The sequence below is a fragment of the Trachymyrmex cornetzi genome, unplaced genomic scaffold (assembly GCF_001594075.2).
Source record: "Trachymyrmex cornetzi isolate Tcor2-1 unplaced genomic scaffold, Tcor1.1 scaffold94, whole genome shotgun sequence".
Taxonomy (NCBI): Eukaryota; Metazoa; Arthropoda; class Insecta; order Hymenoptera; family Formicidae; genus Trachymyrmex; species Trachymyrmex cornetzi.
Genome location: NW_017300289.1, coordinates 169,732 through 196,478, shown reverse-complemented (window position 1 = coordinate 196,478; position 26,747 = coordinate 169,732). Strand labels below are relative to the sequence as shown.

Sequence of the window (26,747 nt, the reverse complement as noted above, 5' to 3'; positions counted from 1 at the left end):
AGTGTAAAGTGAAGTTGAAGAAACGCTGCGGCGCCTACTAGTAATAGTAATATACATATATAATAATATATTAAAATGACAACAATAATTAATCTTCATAAATAATAATAATATATAATAATAATAATAATAATAATAATAAATGTGACTGACTCGATAGAATCTCTAAGTAAAAATCCATTTTGAACATAGCGGAAGCGTGTCCGATTTTATCTCGCACTTATGGAATACGACATTTTCGCAGACGGTCGATGGATGTTTAACGCAGCTTCTGGTTAACTTGTTCGATCTGCTCGTCGATTCTCTGGGAAGTACCTCTGAATTTGTTCGGCTCGGGTCCAATCATCTGTATGAGCTGCGGCACTTCTTGGCCGCTGATCTGCGTGAAACGCGCCAGCGACTTCATGCACGTATACAGCTGCTCCTCCGCGGGACTGCCGTTGAAGTATTGTAGTAACGCCATCGTCAGTTCCACTGCGACGTCGTCAAACACCTACAGTTCATACATTACGTAAAGATATTTAGAAATCACGTCATATCTCACTCTTTTGCGAATGAAAAAAAAAATATTTGAAAATATGGCTGCACGGCGCGATGTTAAGTAAACAATTGTCAAGTTGCAATATAAATTACAGTAAAAGTTTGAAATGGATGTTCTATGTCCATCTCAAAATTAATTTAATCAAATTAATGTATTTTTCCATAGTAAGCACAAAAAACAATTATATACAATTTTTTTACGGAATGTAATGTTATAGATTTAGGATTAAACTTGGAAGCGTCGTTGTTATGTGAGTTTTCTGTAATTTTCTGTAATTTTAGTAATCGTTACATGTACGAGATATTATCAAACACTCACTTGAAAAATTAATCGTGGTTGTCGCGCACATCACGTTGCATATTACGCGTGTATATTCAGTTGCACGCAAGAATACCGATAAGAATTAACGACTTACCGCAGCGCACGGTTCGATCTAACATGGATTTGGATAGGTACCTTAGAAATGCTGCCTTTCGGTAAAAGTCGCCGCAGATTTTTGCTTTTGTTCATTTTCTGAAAAAACAGTATCCGATTTCTGGAAAGATATCCGTCACACGCAGCGCTATCCGCGCGATTAGAGAGCTTCAGTGTGCGCATGCAAACGAGCATCGAATGAGTCGTGTATCCTTTAATTGAGCCATCCTTTTTGATTAATGACAAATATGTATGTTCTCTTTTATGTTTCTTTTCGTTGCTCGTTCATGAAATCGGGTTACCAGGCGAGATGTCCACGTCGACGGTCGCGTTGTTTAGCATTGTCAGCAATTTACAGAGCGAATATTTCTTTTTTTTCTATTATATATAATAAAGGCAGCACTTCTTTTCTAGGACACAGTGCGAGCTTGTTCTCTTGTGATATCGGCAAGCACGCATTTCGAAAGCGGCATTACAAATGATATCGCGTATCGAAGGATCTTTAATATTTGACAATTCCAATTCATATCTCTTCTTCTACAGTCCTGTTTCAAACTCATAAAATAAGTAAAATTTATAACGCAGAGATCTACTATATAATGTAAAGAAATATCTGTAGCTTAAAATTAAATAACTGTAGAATTATAATCTTTAATAAGACTCCTTCGATATGCGACACGCTTGTAGCGATGAGTTATGAAAATGAAAGCAAAAATCGGCGAAAGATGAGAATGTTAATTGGATAGGAAGGATACAGACCACAGTTTTTACCTCCTTGCAGGCAAGGTTGTGAATAATGGCTGCACCGCGGATCTGCAGGTCTTCCGAGTTTGAGAGTAGTGAGTGCACCGCAACCTTTGTCGTCACCCTTATATTGCTGATATTGCTGCTGACGTTCTGATCCTGATGCTGCCACTCCGATATGTAAAGTAACCATTCCGAGCTGCTAAGATTCTCGAACATATTTGCCAACTGTTCGAAACAGTTATTGATGTTAAAGGCTTTCAGAAAAGTAAGTGTAAATATTAGAAGTTCCTACTAATGTACGAAAAGTCAGGAAACTATATGAATCAAAATATAAAAATAATCTTAGTTTTACTGTAATAATTTTGTTTGTACTTACAAACTGTGCGAGTGGAAGTTGCTCCTCCGGAGGATGCCGATCGATATCGAAAGCATAAGTCATGATGATGTGCTCTCGCCTGTCTTGATGCAACAACAGAATCACATCGTCCTTCAGTGCGGCAACGGACAACACATTCAACAGTTTTACTCGCACATCACTATCTAATGATTTATCGTAAAGAACTCGACCTGAAACCCATTTAATTGAATTGAATTTAACACAGTATATCATGTGCTTTTAAATTTAAAAGCACATTCTGTTTTTATAGTGTTCAAATATCTATTATAGTAAGTTCAAAATTTAATCGAATAAGTCAGACACATTTTCAAAGAGAGACTTGAGAGAGCTACTTGTGTTATTTCAGTGACTCACCAACGAAGTTCAGAAAGTTGTCGCCTAAAGCCCAGGAGCCCTCGTCTTCCAAGACATATTGCCGTAGTTCACCCAAGCAAGTTTGTTCCTCATCGTTTAATTTCCCTTTGAGAGCGCTTACCAAGCCTTCATACTCCGTTTGTACATCCACCAAGTCTTTGAAAACTATCGGTGGATCTCGATGGCGTTTTTTCTCTTCTTGCTCACGCTTCTCGTCTTCCTCCATCTGCATCACTCGCTCAGACGGCAGCATCTCCACGGGTACGTTTTCCCCATTGGCCGCCTGCTGCGTTTCGCCAACTGTACCTAATAAATAATAAATATAAAAATTATTTTCCAAATTGTAAGAGTTTTTATTATATTATTTTTTATTATTACAATTGTTTTTAATTTATATAAAATTCTACATACTTTCGTTCTCCGCCATATCTGCACAGCAATTGCTCGGTCCGGTACTATTGCTATCGCTGCTGGTGGCCTCCTTACTGCTCTTATCTTTCTTCTCCTTTTTCTTTTTTTTCTTCTTTCGGTCTTTCTTCGCTAATTTCTCGTTAATGACGTTCCTCCGTTCCTCTAATGCGATTGAATTCAATCTGCAAGTGTGTTCGATAGTTTAGTAAAATATTTATAAAAACTTAAATGATAATCACGCGTTAAAACTGTACCTTGCTTCTTCGATAGCTGTGTTTAGGAGTTGATATTCCGGTGAAGTTTCCCTCTGGATTCTAGGCTCAACGAATCTCTGGCCTACCGTGAATCCAGCACTTGAGCTACTGCTTAATGTTTCTATCAACGGACTTAAAGCCTGTCCGATAGGACTGAAAATATAACTCGTATTAAAACATCGCTTCGAAATGAAGTAAACAGGTATCTTATACATTTTTCTATAATAAATGTAAGATTAAATAGCAAATCGTAATAATTAATAAGACGTACGTTTGTAATATTTCTTCTGGTAGATCAAGGATATACTTGGGAATGCCCTTGCCCACCAGGAAATTACTAACCTCCTCGGTGAAGGAATTACAGTTATGCTTGAAAAGATTGTACGTGCCCGGTCTGAAAGAAAAGAGTTTATTCTACAAAAACCGACTAATTTTCAGGAATTAAAGACAAACTATAAGTTATTAGATAAAATAAGACCAAACAATAAAAAATAAAATAACAACAGAAAATCGAATACGTAATTTAAAAAAAAAATCGAATAATTTTATTAGATTTGAATAAATAAATCTTACGTAAAAAAAAAATGAAATTCTTTATGGAAGATGATCGTAGAAGCGCGACACGCGATTCCTTCAATAAATTCCTCAAATAAATTTACGAAGGGGAAGAGACGTAACTCAAGTTAAAGGTGGTCACGCTTTGAAAAGTAAAGAGTAAAATAAACGAAAATAAGTAAAGTGCCGTTTAAAGTAATTTAATAATCAACATACGAGCACATAATTTTCCTTCTCACTTTTAAGTACAAAATGAAGATATAGAAGACGAAAGCGGCCGAAGCAGTTCTCGACACAAACACACACATCTCAGTATGCACACATCAGCCGATGATACTCACGCGAACGTGGAGGTCCCCAAGCCGTTTATGTACTCCAGGAAGACCGAGTAGGGCAGGTAAGTCTCGCCGAGCTTCTCAACTCTTTGCGGATCCCGTAACTCCGTGCCGCCCTGAAACACGAAATGCGTCGAGCGGTCGCGTTAAAATCGCGTCCGGGAAAATCGCGCCGTGCCGTCAATGTCAATTTCGCGGCAGCTGCGCTGATCCAGCAGCCGGTTTCGTTCGCCAGAGAGACAGAAGAGAAAAGAGAGAGAGAGAGAACGAGAGTAAAAGAGAGAGAATGAGAAAGATAGAGAACACCCGCCTCCTCCTGGCATTAGTGGCCGCGTAATTTTAGAACTACGACAAATCTCGCGCTTCCCTGCGAGAAACCGCCGAAAATAGACGCCCGCGGTATGCGTTGGAGCCGCGACCTCTTCTAGAACGCAAAAGAAAGACGCGGCCCGGCGGAAGTGAAGAGCGAAGAGAGACAAGATGGGAAGAAAGCGTTTATTACGCGCTCCAAGGGTTGGATCTCTCAAGGATTAACGCGAGAACGTGTCGATCGTGCAAATTCTTAAATCTAAAAAATAATAGAATCTACGCGATACATTTCATGGAAACGTGAAAGCGAGATTAGCGTCGAATGGATAAGAAAATTTAATTAGTTTGCATTAAATTACGAAATGTCGTCCTCAATGAGAATGGAGGGATTAATTGGGAAAGTTAAGGTAAAAGTAAGACAAGGAGTCTCCATCGCTCTCGAAGTCAAGATATGAGAATAGAAATTAACAGAATAAAAATTATCATTCAGGAATCGGAAATGTCATCCAATTAGCACACTAAATTAGTCGACGACTAAAAATTTCATTAATCTAATATTGGTCAATTTAATATCAGCCAATTTATTACTGAAAGACTAATTAATTATTTATTTGGAATACTAAAAGTATTGAACAATATAGTGCTTTTAATACTTGGAGTAACTAATTAACTCGAGAATTAATTACTGTCTTTCAGTATTGGTTAGTACTAGATTAAGAGTTCTCCAACCAAACTCTCTTGAAAAGTTAGAAGCTAATATAAACGTATCACGGACATTACTATTTTTACAATGCATCTGTAACTTTTTATTAAGAATCATTTATAAAACTGTATTATCTCATAAAATTGTATAATCTCCGATAGTCTATTCTTTCATCTCCTGTATCCTAAAATTGCACTTATCCTCCCCCCCCCTCCCCCCCTCTCTCTCTCTCTCTTTCTCAGCAGCACTCGATACCACGAGATCTTCACTTCCGGTGGTTGCGGAACGAAACCGGAAACGCGTTCATGTTCACGTGAGCACTTACGAATCCAAAAAACAGTAAGCCAAAGTAGGTAAAAATAGAATGAAAAAAATCGTCGCAGGACTGTCCTTCCTCACTCTTTTCGAGAGCACTCCTGAGAGCGGGAAACGGTTCGCACGCGGACTGCCGATGCTTGGAGAACGCCACGGCGAACGAGACGCCAACGTTGAAAGATGAATGCGTGGCGCGCGCACAAATTGAGATTTGCGCTCCTGAAATCGCTGGCCGAAGATACCATTCGGAAAAAAGGGATACTCGCTGGGGAAGAAACAATTCAGGGGTTTTCCTATTCAGGCAACGTTTGTCGGACAAGGAGTTAGACCCAGTTTCACAACTCACGGTTAACTCAGCGAGGTTCAAATTGTTTCTCATCTCTTTCCAATTCTAGAATTGGAAAGAGATAATGAATAATATAAAAATAAAAAGGCAATAAACCACTCACGCTAGTTGTCGGCAGCAAAAATTATATATTATCAAGAAGTTACAAAAATTCAGACGTTTCGGTCTTAAATTAGATCATCTTCGGTTGAAGATAAGTACGTGTTTCGCATACAAAGTAAATTCAATTAATAGCAATTAGAAAGTCGCAGATTAATACAATTTTTTATAATTATTTAGTCGACAACAATTTTATTCGTGAAGTAATCGGTTCCTTTTCTATAGAAAAAGAGTAATTCTTCGGCAAAAATTATTCCTCCAACACGAGAAGTATTCGAGAAGAGAAAGGAAATTCATCAAGGTTCGTGATACAATTCCGCGATGTACAATATTGAACACAAGATTTCCCGATTCTGTTATGTTTAAAGATAACAAGCGTCAAAAAAGGAAATTATTTATATAAAATTGTAAATTCTAATATATTACCTGCGTTAACAATATCTCAACCAGCAAATACAGGAATTGGAAAAATAGATGTGTCAAAATTATAAGTCAAAACTAAAATGCAGAGTTCCATTACTGAGTCAACATATTTATACCAAGCTATGTGGCGCTAGTGGCAATTCTAATATCATGATATAGATGAAGTATTTAATAGAGGTAAATATATTTCTGGAAATTTCTCCGTATCAGTCTGTTTGTTAATTCCGTTTATTTGTTTTTTTTATGAATATCATTTCAGATGTAAGTCTTTTGTGCAAAGAAGGTTCGATGTCAAGAATTTGAACACTTTCCCAGTCAAAGCTGTGATCTAACTGGACTTGATGCTGTGCAACTACAGTGTGTGCGTTGCTAGATTTCGAAGAGCTAGATTTGTGTTCAGTAATTTTAGTTCCAATCTTCCTTTTTGTTTGCCCAACATAAGAAGCGCTACAATCGTCGAGTGGTTTATTGCCTTTTATTTTTATATTGTTTTGAATATTAATCACGTCTTGACCTAATTTGTTGATAATGAATAAATTAAACCTCGGTTAAGAGTTAATCGTTGCGAAACTGAGCCTTAGTGATGTAGATGTCAATAAACGTAATTGGTTGATGTTAATAAAACTCGGAAAAAGAGCATTCCCAAGGAACACAAAAGTCAACAAAAAATCAAAATGACTTTATTTAACGTCAATAAAACAATCAAATTTTGTGACTAAAAATCATCATTTTGACTTTCACGATGTCAAAATGAAGTCACTTTGACTTCTCTTGACTTTCTTTTGGTGTGTTTTTGGGTTTCATTTCATGCTACAGATGCTTTGAAGTATTCTTTGATTGGTCAATTAATAAAATTCGTTCTTCTGATTGATCAATGAAGCATTTGCAGTACCTATTAAGTAAATCGCACCCTATGTCACAAAGGCCAATTGCAAACGATTGCCGATATGCATTACGTGGATGACGAAACGAGAAGCTATCTTGGTGAGAGCAAGATAACTATTCGTTATATAAATCGTGATTCCTGTTGAGTAAAATTGATGTGCAAAAAGGAGTAGAAAATACAAATGTGGACAGAGACAATCATGTTTATAGTTTGTACTGTAATTAGATGGGCAATAAATGAGGAAATTGCTAGTAATTGGTTTGTAATTGGCTCGTAAACAATTATTGATTATCTCGATCTGTGTTAATCGATGATCGATTAATCATAGAATTGTTGAAAAAATAGATATACATATTTATTAAAATCTTGAATAGAAATCTTTTTAATACAATTGGACTGTCTAGTTATTGGTTATCAAGTTTCATGAGAGGGTTTTGTAGGTGCAAATAAATGTATTAGTTGTACAGGTCTAGGTATCATAGAGCGACGCGCATTACAATTACGCGCATGTTAGTCACGTGCGTATTTTCGTCGGCATGCAGCATAATAAAGTATTACCGTAATGATTTCATCGCGTTGCTTTTAGATGCGCGTCGGTGTCACGACTATTACTTCCGCGACTGCTTGACACTGCTTCAGCTCGCACAGAGGAATCATAACGGCCAGAAGAGAAGATATTATAATTTTATAATAATTTTAGTACGATTCCAGGAATAGCGGGTTCTTTCAGATGCGACTAAAAGAAATCACACAGGATACTAAATATAGCTTCGTATTCTGTTGAAAAACAAGGAAATTCTTGTATCAGAAAACTTGGAAGCTATTCGCACATTCAATATTACGAAAAGATGAGCAGTTGAAGAGACAAGCAAGAGAGAAGGTTTAAATCGTATCTCAAAACTTATAAACTTGGTACTCCTCTTCAAGAATCAACTCTTCAACTATCAAGAGGAGTTCACTCAAGTTATTCAAACAGAGTCTTTTTCTGCTGTATTTTAATCTCGAGTGATTTTTATCGCCGGTCTCGCTCTGTATACCTTCAAACACATGAAAAGACCATTAAAATGCTTCGTGTGAGCTCAAGTAACGCAGGAAAGAACTATTCTAAGGTAATTTCACTATTTAGCCAATCAAGGCTATGTTCAGATTCTTACCTAAGTATCACTTAGGTATCATTTTATTTTTGTTATTCCCCGAATATTAAACAAGAATAAAATGATATACCTGGGCAGCACTCGGATGGGAATCTGAACGTGCGCCAGAGGGTGGACCATTTACATGACTGCGGTGAGATTAGGAAGCAACCACATTGAAATTATTGGGGAACATTTTATCGTATACGAGGATGTAAGCACGCACGGACTCACCTTACCTTTGCCTTACGTCGAGTCTGAACGCGTGGAGCATAAGGCAGGAAAGAGAGTAGTCGCGAGAGAGAAAGAGAGAGGAAGCGGATGTATGCGTACACGTGTATACGCGTGCGTGCGTATGCGTGCAGCGGGGATTATTTTCGGATTGAACCACACCAAATTTAGTTCCCGCTTGTATCTAGCGTATCGTATGGCCCGCCGAGTGACTTCGTCGCTCTGCGACTAGGCCTTTCGATGATCGGTCGCGACTTCGGGCTGTACGCATGCATCGGCATAGGTGTATCAAGTGCGACGGGAAGCGGCGGGAATCATTAATTCTTTCAGCTCATTGATAACACGGCCCCGAGTTATTTATATTGCACTTGTCCCAGCGACGTCTTTACGCGATGATCCCATCGATTGATGCCTGACCAGAGCAAAGACACAAAGTATGGACTACACCATCTGTATCTAAGGCTACTTTTGATTGATCAATCGAAAGAAAGAATTTTACTAACTGACCAACTTTTGATTGACCAATCAGAAGAAAGAATTTTACTAACTGACCAATCAAAAAATGCTTTGAAGCATTCGTAGCATCAAGTAGATCACACCCTAAATAATGTATCAACAAAATAAGAGAGAGAGGGAGAGAGAGGGAGAGAAAGAGAGAGAGAGAGGGAGAGAGCATGAAGACAATACTCTTCTCTTTCTAAGATATTGTAATTGGTTGAAGAGAAAGAAATAGAGACTGGCTGTATTGTGTCCTATCTCTCTCACTTTTATCGATCAATTTTACATTTGAGTGGAACAATTCATGCTCTATGTTTTTAGATCACAGTATCGATCATATAACTTTTTCCCTAGAGTGGAAACGTGAGAAATGAAAATTTTTTGTATGTGTATGTGTACACACATACATACAAAAAGTTTTCACGTTTCTGCCCCGAAGGAAAAGTTACATGATGACCCCCTGAGATTGTTAATATTGTTGCGGCAACATGTAAACGAAAAGAGAGAAATATTGACGCGTGGGAACGGTATTAAGAGAATGGATCTGATATTTATTTAGCAAACAGAAATCTCGCTGCCGGGAGCTCGGCGGCAGAGGACGCGGTGCTTACTAATGCGTTGTTGATACTAGCTGGGAGTCGTAATTGATGTTTCTAAATCGCGGAGATACTCACGAAGATGAAAGAAAGCACTCGGGCGGAGTATCGAGTACGGCGCGACGGGAACCACCTGCGTAACTGAACGAAAACCCCGCGTTGTATTTTAGCGTTTCGCCGGCGTCGCCGTGATGCAGACAGCGCTACTAAACGCTCGATCGCATCCCAATTGAGATAATCAGATCCGCCAGTGGCGGAGGATACTCACGGGTCGGACACTATGGATGCCAGCGGGGCCGAAGAAGTACTCTCTTCCGTATGCGACTATCGCCGTGTGCCATATTCCATCCAATTGGCGACCTGCGAACAAAAGTTGGAGATTAACGATCGTTGTTTTAATGACAAACAGAATGCGATAGTTGCATAAAATAATATTTAATAAGATATGCATATTCGCAGATATATATGTATATATAATTTTAGCGCCTTTATTTGTCGATATAAGATAAAAAATTATTTAATAATTGTCGTTTTACGCGATATAATAATAATCATACGATAAATATCCACCGGTACCAATAATTTTAATTTTAACAATGCAAGACGTCTCTCAGCAAATATTCCTTGGAAGAAGAGAATTCTATAAAGATTCCTTATTTTAGCGAAAGGTTATAGCTGGTTCCAAGTTTTCGGATCCAGAAAGAATTCGGAATTAGATGGAAACTAATTCTATTTACATCTCCGGCGTGATCCAACGAAGCAACCTCGAGACAGGCTTAAACTCAGGCTCGCGATATTTGTTCAAGGTCCGACAGAGACGATCATAATTGTGGCTTGTCCTCGCGCAAATTCGTTGGCTAGATCGGAGTACGAAAGCGCGAAACTCGCGCGAGCCCGGATGAAGCTCGAGCTTGCGGATCTGTATGTGCCTCCTTTGACCCAGTTCTGCACCGCGGAAATAGCTAAGTACATCCGCGTACACGCGTCGTTTCGTGGCTTTCTCATTGCGCCTCTCGGGCCTCCCAGTGATGTCGACCTCGCAAGAAATAACCTGGCCGTTATAATTACTTCCAGAGCGGTGCAAGACGCCGACGTTTACGACGAATTCAAAGACGGGAGGCGGCTGTCGGTCTTTTGATTCCATAGATGCAACGGGATACATTTATAGATCGTAACTTTACGTAATCCAAATTTTCAAGTGTCTTGTAGGGTACAATTACATCTTTATTTATCGTACTAAATTAATCTTTATTGGACAAGAAAGCCATTACAGTGGCGTCGAAACAGTGTCACATTTTGAGGCAAGAAATACAATCAAAACATAATAAATTAAAACAAATCTTATTTAAGGAAAGATTATAAAATTAAAAAAAATAGACCCCCTGAACGTTAAGACTCTTTGAAATTAGACTCAGAAATAATTATCAAATAATTAAATGACAATTATGCACAACATTAATTCGACTGGAAGTTACAAATCCTTATAATCGGAAATCTGGAAGATATTTCTCCGGAGACTCATAATTCTTCTACGTCATTATTCAACTTATCCGCAATATAATCCCGCACGTTTTCTAGGTCTGGACTCGACACTCGCTCGGTCTGGAGCGACTGCCAATTTATGCGGATCAAGATTTTCTCAGAGCATTGGAACGAACGCTGCCCTCGACGCACTCGAAAATAGACGCCTGAGAGTGCGGGAATACGTAGCTCGGACACGTGGCGCACACAGTCCGCACTTTACGCCATTCGCACGGAATTCCATACGCATTATGGGGCACCGCGCGCTCTGGCACCCTTTCCAACTGTTTCCGTATTGCTGCACCTGCGATTCTCTTAAATTATCGCCGCGCATGCCGCGCGTGTTTATACGTCTTCACCTACGAATTGCACTTCGTCTTTCGAATCATTAATTTCTAGTCGAAACGTTCGGAAATGTGTTAAGAAGATATATATATTTTTTTTTGTCTTTAATATTGTTAAATCTTGTGATAGCGCACCGTTAACTGCGCAGTTATTATTATTATTATTTACTCTCATTTGCCCTTTTTTAATTTCTTTGTGTTTGAATATTGAGAGTCCATTATTAATTTTTTTGCATTAATTTCTAGACTCCAAAAATTAACTAGCATCTGCATCGCAAATAAATTAATGTACATACATAGTCTGACAATAAAGTTCTCGGATTGTAGCAATAAGAAGCACAGATACTTCAGACAATAAAATGTTATATTTACTCAAGCGGAACAAGTTACGGTAACGTCAAAATGACGTTAAAATGGGTTGTAAATAATATTTTAGAGAATCATTTTGTCATCATTTTGATATTATAATAACTTGTGTTCTGCTTAGATATCTTTCAAAGTAGTACTCTATATACTTCACATCTTTGATATAAAACTTATAAAGTTACATCATGAAAGATGTAAATAAAAGCTATAAACAAGACATAAACAAAAAGGATATTCAGAGGAATGTGGTTCTGAATATAGCATTCCAACCTCTCCTATGAATATTAAAACGAGTTTTTAGGTTTTGTATCAAAATGTGTGAAGTGTATTAATGTCATAAGGAATTATTTTGAAAGAAAAAATATAACAATTTATTATTTGAGATATCCGCATTTTTTTATTGCTACGCAGTCCGAGAACTTTTTGTCAGATATCATATATGTATTTTTCTGACGTTCTTTTTCAACTTTATTTCGTGCATCAATTTAATTTTTTTTTTTTGCGCATTTCAGCGCACATCTCATTGCGTCTCAGTGGAGCACATCGACCATTAAACCGTCATGAAGCTGACCGATGCGACACCATTGCGGCTTTGTGAGTCATCGTTGCCTAAAGTGTCACCAATTCTCGACGGGTGTTTATATATTTGAATCACATTTAATCCGAAATCGTCTGTACGATCTGGCAAGAGTGGCAACGTTGAAAGGAATAACAACGAAAAAGACGGCGATAATGATGAATCCGCGGACTACGAGCATGCATGACTTGCAGAATCGAAGGAAACGAGTAAAGAAATCAATTGATAACGTCAGCTTTTTTTCAACAAACTGGAATCGCAACCAATATCGCGAACGTATAAAAATGATTAAAATGATCCTCTATCATTCAGAGCTATATTCTCTGAATAGATGGATCTCTCAATGAGAATTTTACTAATGCGTGTATCAATTCAGTGTTATATGATATACTTAGTTCTTTCACTTTGTCTATTATTTGCAATGTAAAGAAGAACTGCAGTCGCCGTTCCCACGGCGCATAATAAAGAAATATGTTTTCCGTCACATTATATATCTTATATATCTTTAAATAACATTTCGGCTCAAGGTAATGGAGCTTAAAATTGCATCCGAATGAAAACAATGACGAAGACAACATTTTGTTTTGATAAATATTATGAGCAATCATTGATCACAATGCACGCAGATACATATTTATATGACGCAGGGCTCGATTCTTTAAGTCAATGACGGTTTTTTATAGGAAAAAGCTCTTCGCCCTCTTTTTTATTTATCAAATTAAACATTGTTTAATTTAATAAGTACAAAATAAACATTTTAACAAGTAAAAAGTATCGACTAATAATAGAATAAATAAATATTTACATCTTCGGAATCTTCTACCATTTAATTAATCATACGTTTACTTTCGTTGTAATAAATTATTCCAAGAAAAATCAAGTAAAAAAATCAAATAAAAGCGATATATATTTAAGTAACTGTTAATAGTATCATCAATTCCTCATATGCTTACCAATGAGTATCTGCGACATCATTGCGGCCATTCCTTTGGTAAGGTCATAAATGTACAGCTCCACTGCCGTCCTTATATCTTCCTCCTCCATCTTGCCCTAAAAGCAATTATAACATCTCTTGAAAATATTGCGCAATTATTATAAACTTAAATAATCGTTCCAAATAATAATCGCCAAAATTGTCAAACAATCTATTTGTATTTCCCGTATATCTATGTCGCTAAAATATCCCGTATGATTCTTTTTCATTCCTGACTTTTGTGCGAGGTAAAATCCACGTGTCTACCTTCGTGAGAGTAGACACAACAGTGTCGCGAACGTTCTGATGTAAAGAATGTTCTGATGTATTCTACAATCGCTTAAACGTAGTTGTAAATGGTTGTACTTGTAAGAATTGATCAATCACAGTCGAATACTCTCCTCTTTTGCAGGACTGGTTCAATTTTCAATCTTTAACTAAGCTTAATATTTTTTATCTACGATAAAAGTCGTAGTGGTTGTAGGGTATTAAGCCATAGAAAATTAATTAATCACGATCGAACATGAGACGAAACATCGACTATGATTGGTCGATTTTCTACGACTTAAAATCCTACGACCGCCACGACTTCTATTGTCTCGTATTAAAATCTAAAATGATTTTTTGCAATGAGGAGATAATTCGGAATATATAGTACTCACAGCTCTTTTTTATAATATGTCGTGCTTTTACGGCAAACACTTCTTCAATACTCTCACCGTGCAATGCCGTTCGGTTTGTCGAAGAGGAATGTCTAGTATTACGAGACCGAAGGAGTTTGATCATGTAATTATAGTGAATCAGCAATTTAGAAGCATCCTCATATATACATTAGAGAATCTACTACACATAACAACTTCGTTTTCGAGCATGATTCAATTGTTTGACACAGTTTATTAAAATTTGAAGAGGTACTGCAAAATTTTCGGAGAAAGAAATTCAAAAAAGTAAGTACGGGTCAATTTTTTTGCGTTATCATTTATAGATATACGTCTAACAATAAGTACAGGTTAATTTTGTTGCGTTATCATTTAAAATAGTAAATAAGAAGATTGATTAAAACATTTTTTCTCATAAACTTCTTAACAATTTACCTTTTGAAAAGCATATTTCTGCCAATTTCAAAATTTCCGTAAATCAAACGTATCTCTAAAACCTACGACGCACGATGCGTTTTTTTCTTGTTGGATTGTTTGTGTTTTAGTAAGTTACCAGAATTGCACCACACAGAATGCAGAATTTCTAATAATTTACTAAAACGTAAACAATCCAGCGCAAAAAAATACATTGTGTGTCGTAGACGTTAACAAAGGAGGATGTTAAAAGCATCTTTCAGTGATAAGACAACAGCGTTAAGCTCGTGCGGATACATAAGATTTTCTTCAAACTTCATTTATTACGTAATCACAATAGCCTTCTTACCTTCTTTTGTCATGAGATAAGTTCAACTTAAGAAAAATGCTTTGCTTTCTAAAGGAATATTCTTCCACTTTAATCGTTAGTACACACGATGATTTTCCAGTTCTTTACTACATACACATACCGATAGATCGTTCGTACCTCGGAATAATTTTCATCACTTTAATAAATATACAAAAATTATAAAATGATTTTTACATACACTTTAACACCTTTGGAAAATATTTATAAGGTTGTTATATTTAAAAAAAATTGTATATGCATATTAAACTAATTACTTGATGCTCCTAATTTTTCAAAGAAAAGAAATGTGCAGAATGACTCAATCGTGTATACTAAGGATTAAACGAAAATTATTCGCGCGGATACATATCATTAGAACGAACTGAAAACTAAAGATTAATTAAGAATAAATGATTCGAACTGAGAAGAATAAAAGAGAGGAAAAACTTGCGAGCGCGTTTACGAGGAACAAGAAGAGGAGCGTCGACAAGGCCTACCTTCCTGCTCTCATTGACGGCTTAACAGGTGGATCGATTATCGGGTATGACCTCCGCGGAAAGGAGGGGGATGAAAACGGCGGACAGACTCCTGGCAAAGCGGCGGATCGACCGATGGACGACGAGAAGCCGATGCGGCCGATGCTGAACAACGATGACGACGATGAAAGAACTTGACGCACGTATAGGTCTCGAGCACCGTCTCTCCGGGAGCGCCCGGGGTGCGCCTTTCGCGCTAGATGGCTACCGGCTAGCAAATGCAAACTGATCGCGCCGAAATCCTCACCGGAGTACGCGGCCTCCGCGGGGCCGCGGGGTCCCTCACGGCGCGGTAGTCGTTCTTGGCAGGAAGAAACGGTAAAGAGGTAAGAGGGTCATAAAGTAGCGGCCGCCGCAGCCCAAGGGACACATACGAGTCAACAACAAAAATCAAAATCACCTTATTTCGATTCTTAACGTCAATAAACTGATAAATTTTGTAGTAAAAAATCATCGTGACTTTCATGACGTCAAAATAAAGTCATTTTCTCTCTATTGACTTGGTGTGTTCCTTGGGAAGCTGTCGCTCTGATATTCTCCATTCGTCAGCCACCCCGCGATCCGCATTGTCAGGATTTATCGCAATTACACGGTGCAATTATAGATACATTCTTCTCGGTGACGTCTGGAGGAGCGAGGAACGCTCGTTGGCTCGTTAAAACGCACTTTAAAAGACGACGCTATTGTCGCTGAGTCACGCTCTACGTCGAATGACGCAGACACTCGGTCGAGACGTCTGTCTCTTGTACGCAGATACGCTATTAACGTACGTTTCTATCTGTAGCTCTATCTCCGTAGGTGTTTTTTTTTTATATAAACAGTGTTTATATATCCCTTGTGATTTCACAGTTATTCCGAAACATAATGGACGTTGGCTAGAGACCCTGGCAGGCGCGTTTTGGAATTGTGCATAGCGCGTCAAAAATACACGTGATTCTCCGTTCCGGATTGATGCAACGCGAATCAAGAGAATCTCTCCAAACCGCCAGAGAGAATATTTCTAAACATTTCTAAATTTGAAAATTCAGTTATGTCGTAAGAGACACGCCAGCTTTTTAGCAGCTGAAATAAATGCGCCTTAGAAATGTAATTTTGCAGAGCTAACAAGAAACGTACTGCAAGACGTTGCGCGTTCGTCAATGAAAAATTCGCTAATAATCGGAAAATTCGTAAAGTATGAATTTACTAGGCTCAATTACGCTAAAATGCATCCGACGAAAGATGTGCTAGCGTTTAAGTTTATTTATATCCGAGTACGATCACCTGGTAAAGTGGCAATCGCCGGCACTATGTGGCCATGACCAGACAACAATTCGCGATCGGTGTTCAACGCGTTGATTATTCCCGCAATAACACAAATTCGTACAAAATCATCCCATAGCTTTGCATTACTCAAATAACGAAAATAATAAATAAATACAACTAAACATTGGTTGCGTTCAGCAAAGAAAGCAGCTTTGCAACTGTTGTAAAATTTTTCAATACACGATTGGTTCTTGTTTTTAGTATAAGCCTATCATATTGAAGAATTTTACAATTTTGCAAAGCTGCTTTCTTTGCTGAATGCAGCCATTGTATGTCATTTTTTTATGACTCGAAATATAACATTATTTTGACTTTATCTTCTGCTTAGAAAGTTTTACTTTCTCCGAGATAAAGGAGGCCACAGTTTGATTTCTCCCCTAAAATATCTTGGTAAACACAACTAATTGATAATGTAATAGAATATTGAAAAGCAACTCTGAGTTTTTTCATATTTTTTAAAAACCCCAAAAAGAACTTGGGCTGGACGGAGAGAGTAAAACTATGATTACAGATAGATATTAAGCGATCAGTTTATCAGTTAAATCAATCAATGGCTGCGTTCAGTAGAGAAAGCATTCTTCAATAAGATTGCCCTTAGTTCCCCATTGGATCTAAATGTATAAACCAATCATATTCAAGAATTTTACAAAGCTGCTTTCTCTGCTGAATGCAGCCAATGATTAATTGCTCGTGAATTTCCACCAACGTAGATTAACTTAATAAATCTCGGTTCAACTAGCTCTTCATCTTTTTCTTAAAATTAGAGAAAGATGAAGAGCTAGTTGAATCGAGATTAAAATTAAACTACGTTAATAAAAAAAAAAAACGGGCATAAATTAATAGAAGTTTCGTTAAAATCACCCCTAACCGTGAACACGGCGTCACATCCGAAGTGCGTCTCGCGAACAGATTATTACAGGGGGTAGTTCCCAGTTCCCAGACAGAAAGCGAGAATCAGTTATCAGCGAGCGCGCGCCGCGCGGGCGGACGCGGACGAGAGCGAACGCAGCGCGCGCAGCGTCGGAAACGCGCGACGCGCACAACCGATTTTGCGAGCGCCGCGCCGGATATGCTATATCGACGGTGCTACGGTCTTTCGAAAGTGCGCCAGGGGTCGGCGTCCGCTTCTACCCCGTCGTCGGACAGGTTGCATAGTGCGCGGAGAGAGAGATAGTCGCGGGAGAAGGGAAAAGCGCGCTTGCGAGCACTTGCGAGTGGCGTCGTCCTTATCGTCCTTGTAGTCTGGACGTCTGTCGCGCGCGCAATTACGGTCGTTCGATCAACGTTCGGACGGACGGTCGGGGAGAGAAAGAGAGAAAGAGAGAAAGAAGAAGGGAAAAAAAAGAGAAAAAGAGAGAGAGAGCGAAAGGCGCGAGGAGAGAATTTCGATAGCGTCAAGAGTACCGCGAGCGACAGACGTTTTACCCAGCCCAGCGTCGAGCAAGGCCCCCCTGGGGACTCGATTTGTACTCACCTTCGGTGACTCCGGTCGACCAGGCACACTCGTTCGCACTCGCTCACACTCGCTCGCCTGGAGCTCGTCGAGATCTCTCGCGGGAGTTCGTTGTACCGCGCCGAGCGTGTTATATATTCGCGAGGTGCTCTCTGTTCGCGCGCGCTCAGCTGACTCTGCTGGCTGACTCCGCGCTGACTCCAATTCCGCGTACGGACAACAGTGCGGGACTAAAGGGGCGCGTGTGCGGTCGCGCGGCGACATCGGTATTCGGTAATCATCGCTGCCATCGTAGGATACGCGGCTCGTCGACCGCGAAAAAGAGAGAAGGAGAGCACGCGAGGAAGACGGAGAAAGAGGGAGAGTGAGTGAGAGAGAAAGAGGGAGGGAGAGAGCGAGAGAGAGCGTGGAGGTTAGGTCAGCCCCACCGACGTTGACTCGACAGTTTTCCTCGTCTCGCGGAGCGTCGTCGCGACGCTAGGGACTTTGGCGCCACCGCACACTCGTGCGGCCGTACAACACAGCGAGCTGAACAGCTGATGCACCACCGATACCGGCGAGATGTCAAATATTGTAAGTGTACGCGACGGTCGGATTGCTCCAGATTGCTCCCGAGCACTCGTACGGCGCGAGTAAAAACTGTGTTTCCCTTCCCCTCCCTTCTGCTCATTTTGTCATCGCAACGTGGCCGCGAAAATAAAATTCCCAGACGCGAGCTGTACAAACGAGGCCCGTTCCAGAGCTTCTCATGAAACTACCTGGCCTTCGTCTCTCTCGATTTATTAAGATGATTCCGAACGAGCGAATTTAGCGACGTTCCATCTTTCTGCTCTCGTGACTTGACAGTTTTTCGAATGTTATTATGTAACTTGCAGCGAAATTAATAATCTAGGGATCTCCCTTGTGTTAATTTTAATAATTGTAACACGTCTTATGTAGAAAACTTGTACAAAAGTGACTAGAATATTCTTTTTTGTTGTTTAGTTTGTAAATAGAATTCATTTACATACAAACAAAGCAAATAGCATACAGATCTAGGAATATATGGTTTTGTTACGAAGAATTTTATTGTACACAATGCTCAGAAACTTATTTTTGTTGAATAAATATGAATTTGTCTATATGCTGTGTTTATTTATTTCCAGATCCTACGTGTGCAGTCTCCAGAGGGTACAAAACGTATAGAAGTACTACCTTCTGATACAATTTCTCGACTTTACGAGAAGGTACAGATTGCAAGAGATATGTTCTAGTCTTTATAAACATATATTATATAATAATATCAGTAAAATTTATCTCTGATTATCTCTTGCCTAGGTCTATGAAGCCTTCGATTTAAATAGTTTTGGGTTTAATCTCTGTAAGCAACGAAGTCAGAAGGAGCCACTTACATCTACTCGAAGTAGAACGGTGTCAGGAATCGGTCTTTCTCATGGAGATATACTTTATCTTGTGCCAGCTAATGGCACCCAATTGTGGAGTGCCCCATCTACCAGTAGTGCCTCCAATAACACTTCTACAGGTATCAGTTTGTTCCCACAAGTGATAAAACTATAATACACTACATTTTGAAATAGTAGATAGCATTAAAATAATATATATAATATGCTGTGTTTATATTATCCAATATTAAACACGTTATTATTTACATTAACTCTTAGAACACGCGCTTGATCATTCTGTTCTATTCCTTTGAAATACTGGGAGCACTAAGTAATTAATTATAACGTTGATATGTAATTTTTTAAATATATGATTTTATAAATTTTTCCCAAAGATGTTAAAGAATCATTTAATAATTTTTATGTATTTATAAACATTAAAAATTAATTGGGGACACGAATGGCTCGTCATGTGTAGTAAAGGTTAAGTCAGTAAATAAATTTTTGTAAGGAAAATTTATATATCTAACGCTATAAACTACAAAAAGTTATTGAATAGATATAAGTCATTTTTTTGTTCGTCAGACTTTTATATTGTTCTATATAATTTAGAATCAGGCCCAATGGACACTGCAAACGGAATTACAAATCGTTCGTCTGGTCCTTCACGATCTCTGCCGAATGTAGTCGAGAACGATATCGACGAGCAATTATGGAAACTGGACGGCAAAATCCAGCGTAAACGTGACGAAAAACTGTAAGTAATCTAAATAATTCAAAGTTAGTATTAAAGTAAAAAAGGAAAATTAATTTTTACAGTTGTCGGCATGGAGCGAGAGGATGCTGCGTTCACTGTTCACCTCTGGAACCTTTTGACGAGATTTATTTGAAGGAACAAAATATCAAGCATCTGTCTTTTCATTCGTATCTCAGGAAGCTCACTGCCGGAGTTGATAGGTATGTATGAAATGCGTCGTGAAATAATTATAAACATTACAAGATGTTCGACTGTATCTCGTATATATTTGTCGCAGGGGCAAGTTTATACAATTAGACGACATAAGCTGCCGTATAAAGACTGGCTGCAAGGACCATCCGCCGTGGCCGCGAGGGATCTGCAGCAAATGCCAACCGAACTCAATCACTCTGAACCGCCAGACTTATCGGCACGTGGACAACGTCATGTTCGAAAATGCTAGTTTAGTAGAACGTTTTCTTAATTATTGGCGCAGCACTGGGCACCAACGTATCGGCTATTTATACGGAAGATACGAAGTGCATTCGGATGTTCCGCTAGGAATTAGAGCAGTCGTTGCGGCCATATACGAACCACCGCAGGTACATAGCGCTCGTACAATCTTCGATAAATCTATAAACATACACTTTTGGTTAACAAAGTACCGAGATAACGTTCACGTTTTTTTTTTTGGTCAGGAAAGTACAAAAGACACGATAAGACTTCTGCCGGACGAGAGGGAAGCGTTAGTCGAGGAATTAGGCCGGACACTTAATCTGAGGAGAGTCGGATGGATTTTCACTGACCTCATAGCCGACGATGTCAAGAAGGGAACGGTAATTTGATATACTCTTATTCCTCGTGTAATGTATTCTTAATACCGAATTCGTACGTGCGGCGATTAACTTTGTCAGTTTTATTCGATCAGGTCAAACATGTCCGCAATATAGAAAGTCATTTCCTATCCGCTCAAGAATGCATTATGGCTGGGTATTTTCAAAATCGGTACCCAAACCCCTGCCGCTTCTCGCCTAATGGTTATTTCGGCTCAAAATTTGTAACTGTTTGCGTCACAGGTAAGTCTTAATCTTACATTACATGTATCCTTTTTGTTTCGAAAATATTAGGTTGATTAAAAAATTTATTCCTCCTGTCATACTAGAACACAAACCATATACATTGTTAAAAATGTCATAAAATTTAATGTATCTACAACTGAAAACTATATTTGTGTACTAACTTCATTTTGTATATAACTTCATTTTCATTGACAACATTAAATATTTTTAATGTACCTGCTTGAAATTTGCTTCCATTACATGTAACGGAAGCAAATTTCTTTTTAACAGAAAAAGAATGAATTTTTTTATCAACCTAATAATATACAATAACAATATTTCATTTGAATATTACGAAATCTCTACTACAAACGCCATGCAAAACTAGTGCGCTTATCAGATATATATCTTCGAAATATTACAGGAGATGATAAAAATCAAGTACACATGGAGGGCTATCAGGTATCCAATCAATGCATGGCGTTGGTACGAGATGGCTGTTTGGTTCCTACAAAAGACGCACCGGAATTGGGCTATGTGATCGAGTCGACTGATAAGCAATACGTTCCGGATGTCTTCTATAAGGTAAGTTCAAACATATCGATTTTATTTTCTATTCGATTACGTTTTCTTGAATCACTTGGATCTAATAATACATGTATATCGAACGAGTGCCTTCGAATTTTCACATATGTCTATCGCAGCTTAATATTTATTGGAATTTACTCAATTTTGTCGCAACTTAAGATATAGATATAGGATATGAACAAATTATAATATACATGAAAGGAGAATAGTTTTATAACTCAAAATCGATTGATTAAAAATACATTTAAGTTGGAGCAATAAACGTTCACTTCATACATGTATAATGAAATAATAAAATTCGTTTAAACGAATGGCTCCTACGGTGTGATTACCGCGAACCTGAAAAAAAAATCACGATCTTTGCGTTTTCAATGATCATCGCAATTCGAGAGCAAGGAATGAGAGAGAGAAAAAGAGAGCGGAAGAAAAAAGAGAGATACGGAGGGAAATAATGGCGAGGTAGAAAGGCGAGGAAAGAACTTGTCCAAGTGCTTACAGCCGCTCAATCGTTTAATCGCACGCGAGGGGCCAGGTAAATCGGTCGGTCGTTAAAATCGATATTACAAGCTATGCGTTGTTACCTCATCACGTTCATAAAAATATACGTAGTTTATATATTTGTATATATATACGCGCGCGCATAGGTATCTGTATCTGTGTGTGTATATATATATGTGTATTTTGTATATATGTACGTGTACAGGTGGGCCTGATCTTCACTCGCTTCAATACAATATGTTCTTTTCTTTACGATTGCGTCTACGATTACGTACTAAGAGTTACAATTGTCGGAGTCTTTCCCGTTCGGGACCGAAACAAGAGATTTCGTTCGTTCATTCATCCATCCGTTCGAACACACAATCATCTAACCCCCCCAAACCCCCCAACCCCCTTACGGTCGTCGTGTATACAATATTGTACATGTGCAATCGACAGCAAAAATGCTTTCCAACGTGAGGAGATCGTGAACTGTTTTAAACTGAACGAGCTTCTCTATCCGTGAGTCTCGTTAGACTTTCTCTAGATCTTAACTGACCAGCCAACCAACTACTGGCATCTTCTCTAGAGAAGAGAGAGAAGCTCGATACAAATACAGTTCGGTTTTTTGCTACATTTGTTTGCTACTCGGACAGCATTTCCGCTCTTGATCGTACAGGAGCGAGTTATTTATTCCTAAAGACGACGTGACGCATTACGTTAGTCATCGCGACGTCGATCGCGTGAGACGCGTTCTTCTTTTTTTTTTAATCAGCTAATCAACAAGTGTTAAAACTTTCAAGTTCAACATCGAATGAGGCTTTTCTTCGAGAAGGCATATCCGCGACGACGCGAGGGCGTGCAATTTCTGCTTATTACGCGTGAGTGTGCCTTGCCTTGTACGCGCGTGGAAATATATCGCACGCACGTGTGTTCGCGAGAGAGGGAGAGATTACGCGTCCACACTCCCCGCATACGCACGTGCGTGTGTGACATTGTATGTAACGATAATAACGCATGGGACTTCATTACGAGGATTCAGACGAGTAGTTATAACGCAGTTACATTATATCGTAATATTTTTCGATATATAGCATCGAGGAATGATTCGTTTAATATAATATATATATATATATATATATACGTTATATATATCCGCACATTTCATTATTTTTTTTCCCTTTCGTTTCCCGATTAGACGACACGAGGCTTACGGTTTACATAGTAGTATTTAGGCCTTGCATACATTTGCGACGTATTGAGATCTAATCTTAAATACAGATATAACCCATTGACGGTTCGCTAGTTCGCAAAGAACGAAAAGGGAACGGGCTCGAGCCGCAAGTATCCGAGCAGCGGTATCGCAAGATTCTTCTTCGCAAGACGCGCGCGCGCGATGAATATCTCTTTTTTTTTCTCTTCCCTTTTAGCTCTTTTTCCTCGCACCCCTGGAACGGAACGGAACGATACGCCGTGTCCGACGAACCATAAACTGCCCTCCTACGTGATTAACTATACCGATATCTCTTCTTCCTCTCTCGGCTAAGATATCTAAACGAGAGACCCGCGTATGGAATCGCGCGATTCACAACTTTTAGCAGGAAGTCGCGAAAGTCGCCAAAAAAAAAAAAAGAACAAGAATCGAAAGAGTCGAATGTTTGCTCGCGTGCAGATCTGTCTCTTTCGTTTCTTCGTAAATATATCGCGTACATAACACACGATTCGGTTGCCTCCGACAGTTCGCTACACTTAAATTCCCAGATTATTCTACGTGTGCATTTTTTTTCATCCTTTTATTATTCGCTATCTACGACCTAAAACATTAGCTGCGCTCGCAGCCGGCCGGAGAACCGTCCGCCGCGATTCGCGCGCGGTATTATTTTCTCCATTATATCACGTTCAATGCGCGACATGCGCTCTATGAACTACAACGTCGTAGAAGAGTTAATGCCGATAATAGCCAAAATAAACGGTCAGACCTCTCTCTCCCTAAAAAAACAAATATGTCGTATCAGCTAGAGAAGTCGTATCGATATCACGGTCGATCTCTGAGGTACGTATGTGTGTATGTGTCTCTGTGTATATCGATCATCGTCGTTATTGTTAGCAGAATCTCGTATCGATTCCCAGTCAATAGCAAAATATGGATTTTTTCTCTTTTTCTTTTTCTCGCGCACGCCCATGTTTTAAAAATAGATTCGACATCTTTAGACACTATTGTTAATAGTTAATTAAGTTGCATGACTCGTACGGAACGTTCGAGGATTCACGGAGCTAATAAACGTGTCGCGACGATTTCCCCGAGCGGATATACGCGCGGCGGATATAATAATAACAATAATCGTCTCCCGTCGCCGGACAATTACGTGTATAACGCGATTTCTTTTTGCACATTTCTTCTTACGTATTATAGGTTTCTCTCGTGGCCGCGAACGCGCGCGGAGTCGGGGATACCGTGGCGACTTTCCTTCGGTTATCTAGAGCAGGAAAACGTGTTGTATACGGCGTTATATCATATATATATATATAATACATAATATATATATTATATATATATATTACATATATATATATATATACTCGGAGTGTATACTCATTTCTCGGAGAATTACCCCGCGTTGCAACAAACCGCGCGACAGCGACATCATAAACGTTACAATTTACCGCATTTCGTGATTAGAATATTCTTGGTAGGCTTGCCGGTCTGATCGCCGTACGTAGATATCTTCTCCACTAGCTCCAATCCCTCGACAACGTGGCCGAAGATGCCAGTAAAGCCGCGCATCTCCTGCAGGATTATGCGAAATTGCGAGCCGACCATGCCGAGGTTGTCGTGCCGTTTCTGCGTCCGCCTCATGCCCACCGCGCCCCTAACCGCCGGGAACTTGGTATCGTCCGGCATGAAATAACCGTCGTCAAATATGCTGCGTCCACCGCGGCCGTTGTTAAGCTCGAAGTCACCTGTGATCACGGACTCGCCTTCCCAACACTGGAATATCGTGCATCCCTTGTATCCGAATCCGATCTCTCCCGTTGACAGCACGCTGAAGTTCTTGGCCATCTTCGGCGCTGCGTCTGGTCGCACTTCGATCACGATGCGCCCGTGCGGTGAACCATTCACCTCGATGTTGAAGTAGTACAGAGGATACGGATTCGCAGGACCTCGCGTCAACGTCGCCGTTATCGCGTTGGACGGCGGTTGCGGGGACGAGTGGACGGTCACTAGACTACCGCCACCGGCGCCAGTGCCGACCGCGTCAGACATGAACGTTGACTGTTGCTGCGGGTGCAACATAGCGTTGGGCGGTGCAGGCGGTACGGGTTTAACGGACGGTGAACCGGGTGGAATGAGAAGCTGCTGGGGAGCTTGATTGGGTCCCGGTCCCGGTGGTGGCGCCGGTGGACCCTGATGAACGTGAACGGATGGCGCTTGTTGGGGCGGTGGTGGCATCATACTTGAATGATGATACTCCATCGAACCGTTCTGCATGTGCTGTTGCTTGCTAACGACGTGACGGGTGTACAACTGCGACATGCAATAATTTGCGAGGAACAAAATCGGATTATGTGAAGCCGCGAGATGATTCGGCAAGCGACCGCCATTTCCTTGAGGGACAATCGGATCTCCCGTGTGTATCCCTGCTAATGCCTGTTTTAGCAAGGCAAAGTCGAATATCACTCCAGAGTTGCCAATGAGATCATCTAGCTGGCACTGTAACATCATCTCTTGATATTTTGACTGCAACCTTTGTTTCTCGAGAATTAACTGCGAGTGTAGGCTGTAAACATCACCCGGAGTCTCGCTCATCTGCAGGCCAGCCCTCGTCTTGCCTAGAGTCTCGCGCGCGTCCGTTATCTCGGGAAAGTGACTCCAGCCATTTTGCAGATCCGTCTCTACATGCGTCTTCAACGTCACACATGCCTCCAGCACCTTTATCAGAAACTCGCGTTGCTGCACGGCCAGTCTTTGAATCTCCGTCGACAGTTTACCCACAGTGACTAACTCCAGTTGAACCTACGGACGCGTTTCGACGTCATTAGTCTCTCGCTTAGTTTTTATGAAATCAGTAAAACGAATAATAGATAGGGACTTACGTCGGATATGAGCTGTTCTTTGGCATCGGTTTGCGATTTGATCTGATGACCCGGGTGATCCTGCGGGCTTGCGCACGCCCTACAAAGCGCCGTGCAACATGTCGCACACCACAATGCTAGCGGCATTCCGTGTGTGTGACAGTTCTCGCTCTGCGAAAATATTTAAGCGTTATCGATTCATGAGGAGAAACCGTCCACGTGTTTACACGATAAACACGAAGGTTCACGACCCGCCGAAAGGAAGTGTTGCAATATGAAATCGTCGCATTCCTCCTAGGGACGTCTCGAGATCATTTTAAAGGATAAGATATATAAAATTACTGCAGATTCGGAAATGTTTGTCCGCACTTGGGGCGGGGGGGGGGGG

The 26,747-nt window shown here is 39.8% G+C and overlaps 3 protein-coding genes across 13 annotated transcripts in view; 1 reads left to right on the top strand and 2 right to left on the bottom strand.

Annotated features, from left to right (window-relative positions):
• Positions 1-129: 129 nt before the first annotated feature.
• Positions 130-18,328, bottom strand: LOC108769740 (uncharacterized). Of its 8 annotated transcripts, none has more exons than XM_018520901.1 (13): positions 18,066-18,328; positions 13,309-13,405; positions 9,816-9,907; positions 9,626-9,688; positions 4,015-4,124; positions 3,390-3,512; positions 3,119-3,271; positions 2,865-3,046; positions 2,454-2,759; positions 2,079-2,269; positions 1,727-1,927; positions 998-1,054; positions 130-493 (listed from the first exon to the last, which is right to left on the bottom strand). In XM_018520901.1, exons 1-13 carry the CDS (start codon positions 18,306-18,308, stop codon positions 260-262), a joined length of 2,052 nt encoding a protein of 683 aa, XP_018376403.1. In that variant the 5' UTR covers positions 18,309-18,328; the 3' UTR covers positions 130-259. The 8 variants fall into 8 exon arrangements, with proteins under 8 accessions (XP_018376403.1, XP_018376397.1, XP_018376400.1 ...); XM_018520899.1 differs by lacking the exon at positions 18,066-18,328 and adding an exon at positions 15,248-15,328 and having other exon boundaries at positions 131-493; XM_018520900.1 differs by lacking the exon at positions 18,066-18,328 and adding an exon at positions 13,991-14,074 and having other exon boundaries at positions 131-493.
• A 212-nt stretch (positions 18,329-18,540) lies between these two features.
• Npl4 (nuclear protein localization 4) overlaps positions 18,541-26,747 on the top strand; it is a 17,483-nt gene continuing 9,276 nt past the window's right edge. For 2 of the 3 annotated variants that reach the window (XM_018520891.1, XM_018520892.1), the window contains exons 1-8: positions 18,541-18,617; positions 19,190-19,270; positions 19,362-19,566; positions 20,039-20,183; positions 20,246-20,383; positions 20,461-20,998; positions 21,091-21,238; positions 21,645-21,805. In XM_018520891.1, the coding sequence (XP_018376393.1) occupies positions 18,606-18,617; positions 19,190-19,270; positions 19,362-19,566; positions 20,039-20,183; positions 20,246-20,383; positions 20,461-20,998; positions 21,091-21,238; positions 21,645-21,805 (1,428 nt within the window). In that variant the 5' untranslated portion in view covers positions 18,541-18,605. The remainder of the gene's footprint in view (positions 18,618-19,189; positions 19,271-19,361; positions 19,567-20,038; positions 20,184-20,245; positions 20,384-20,460; positions 20,999-21,090; positions 21,239-21,644; positions 21,806-26,747) is intronic. The other variant, XM_018520893.1, reaches the window with a different exon arrangement.
• The window catches only part of LOC108769741 (uncharacterized), an 8,562-nt gene continuing 6,672 nt past the window's right edge, over positions 24,858-26,747 (bottom strand). For both annotated transcript variants that reach the window (XM_018520903.1, XM_018520902.1), the window contains exons 3-4: positions 26,381-26,530; positions 24,858-26,300 (exon numbers count right to left, since the gene is read on the bottom strand). In XM_018520903.1, the coding sequence (XP_018376405.1) occupies positions 24,939-26,300; positions 26,381-26,530 (1,512 nt within the window). In that variant the 3' untranslated portion in view covers positions 24,858-24,938. The remainder of the gene's footprint in view (positions 26,301-26,380; positions 26,531-26,747) is intronic.

Bases quoted from the DNA above. Each gene is read 5' to 3' on its own strand.
- LOC108769740 (XM_018520901.1), bottom strand. From the start codon at position 18,308: ATGTCGCCGCGCGACCGCACACGCGCCCCTTTAGTCCCGCACTGTTGT. The intron at 13,406-18,065 runs GTGAGTACAAAT...AATTGCTTTTAG, and splicing joins GTCGACCGGAGTCACCGAAG to GGCAAGATGGAGGAGGAAGA. The intron at 9,908-13,308 runs GTAAGCATATGA...TTTTGTTCGCAG, and splicing joins GATGTCGCAGATACTCATTG to GTCGCCAATTGGATGGAATA.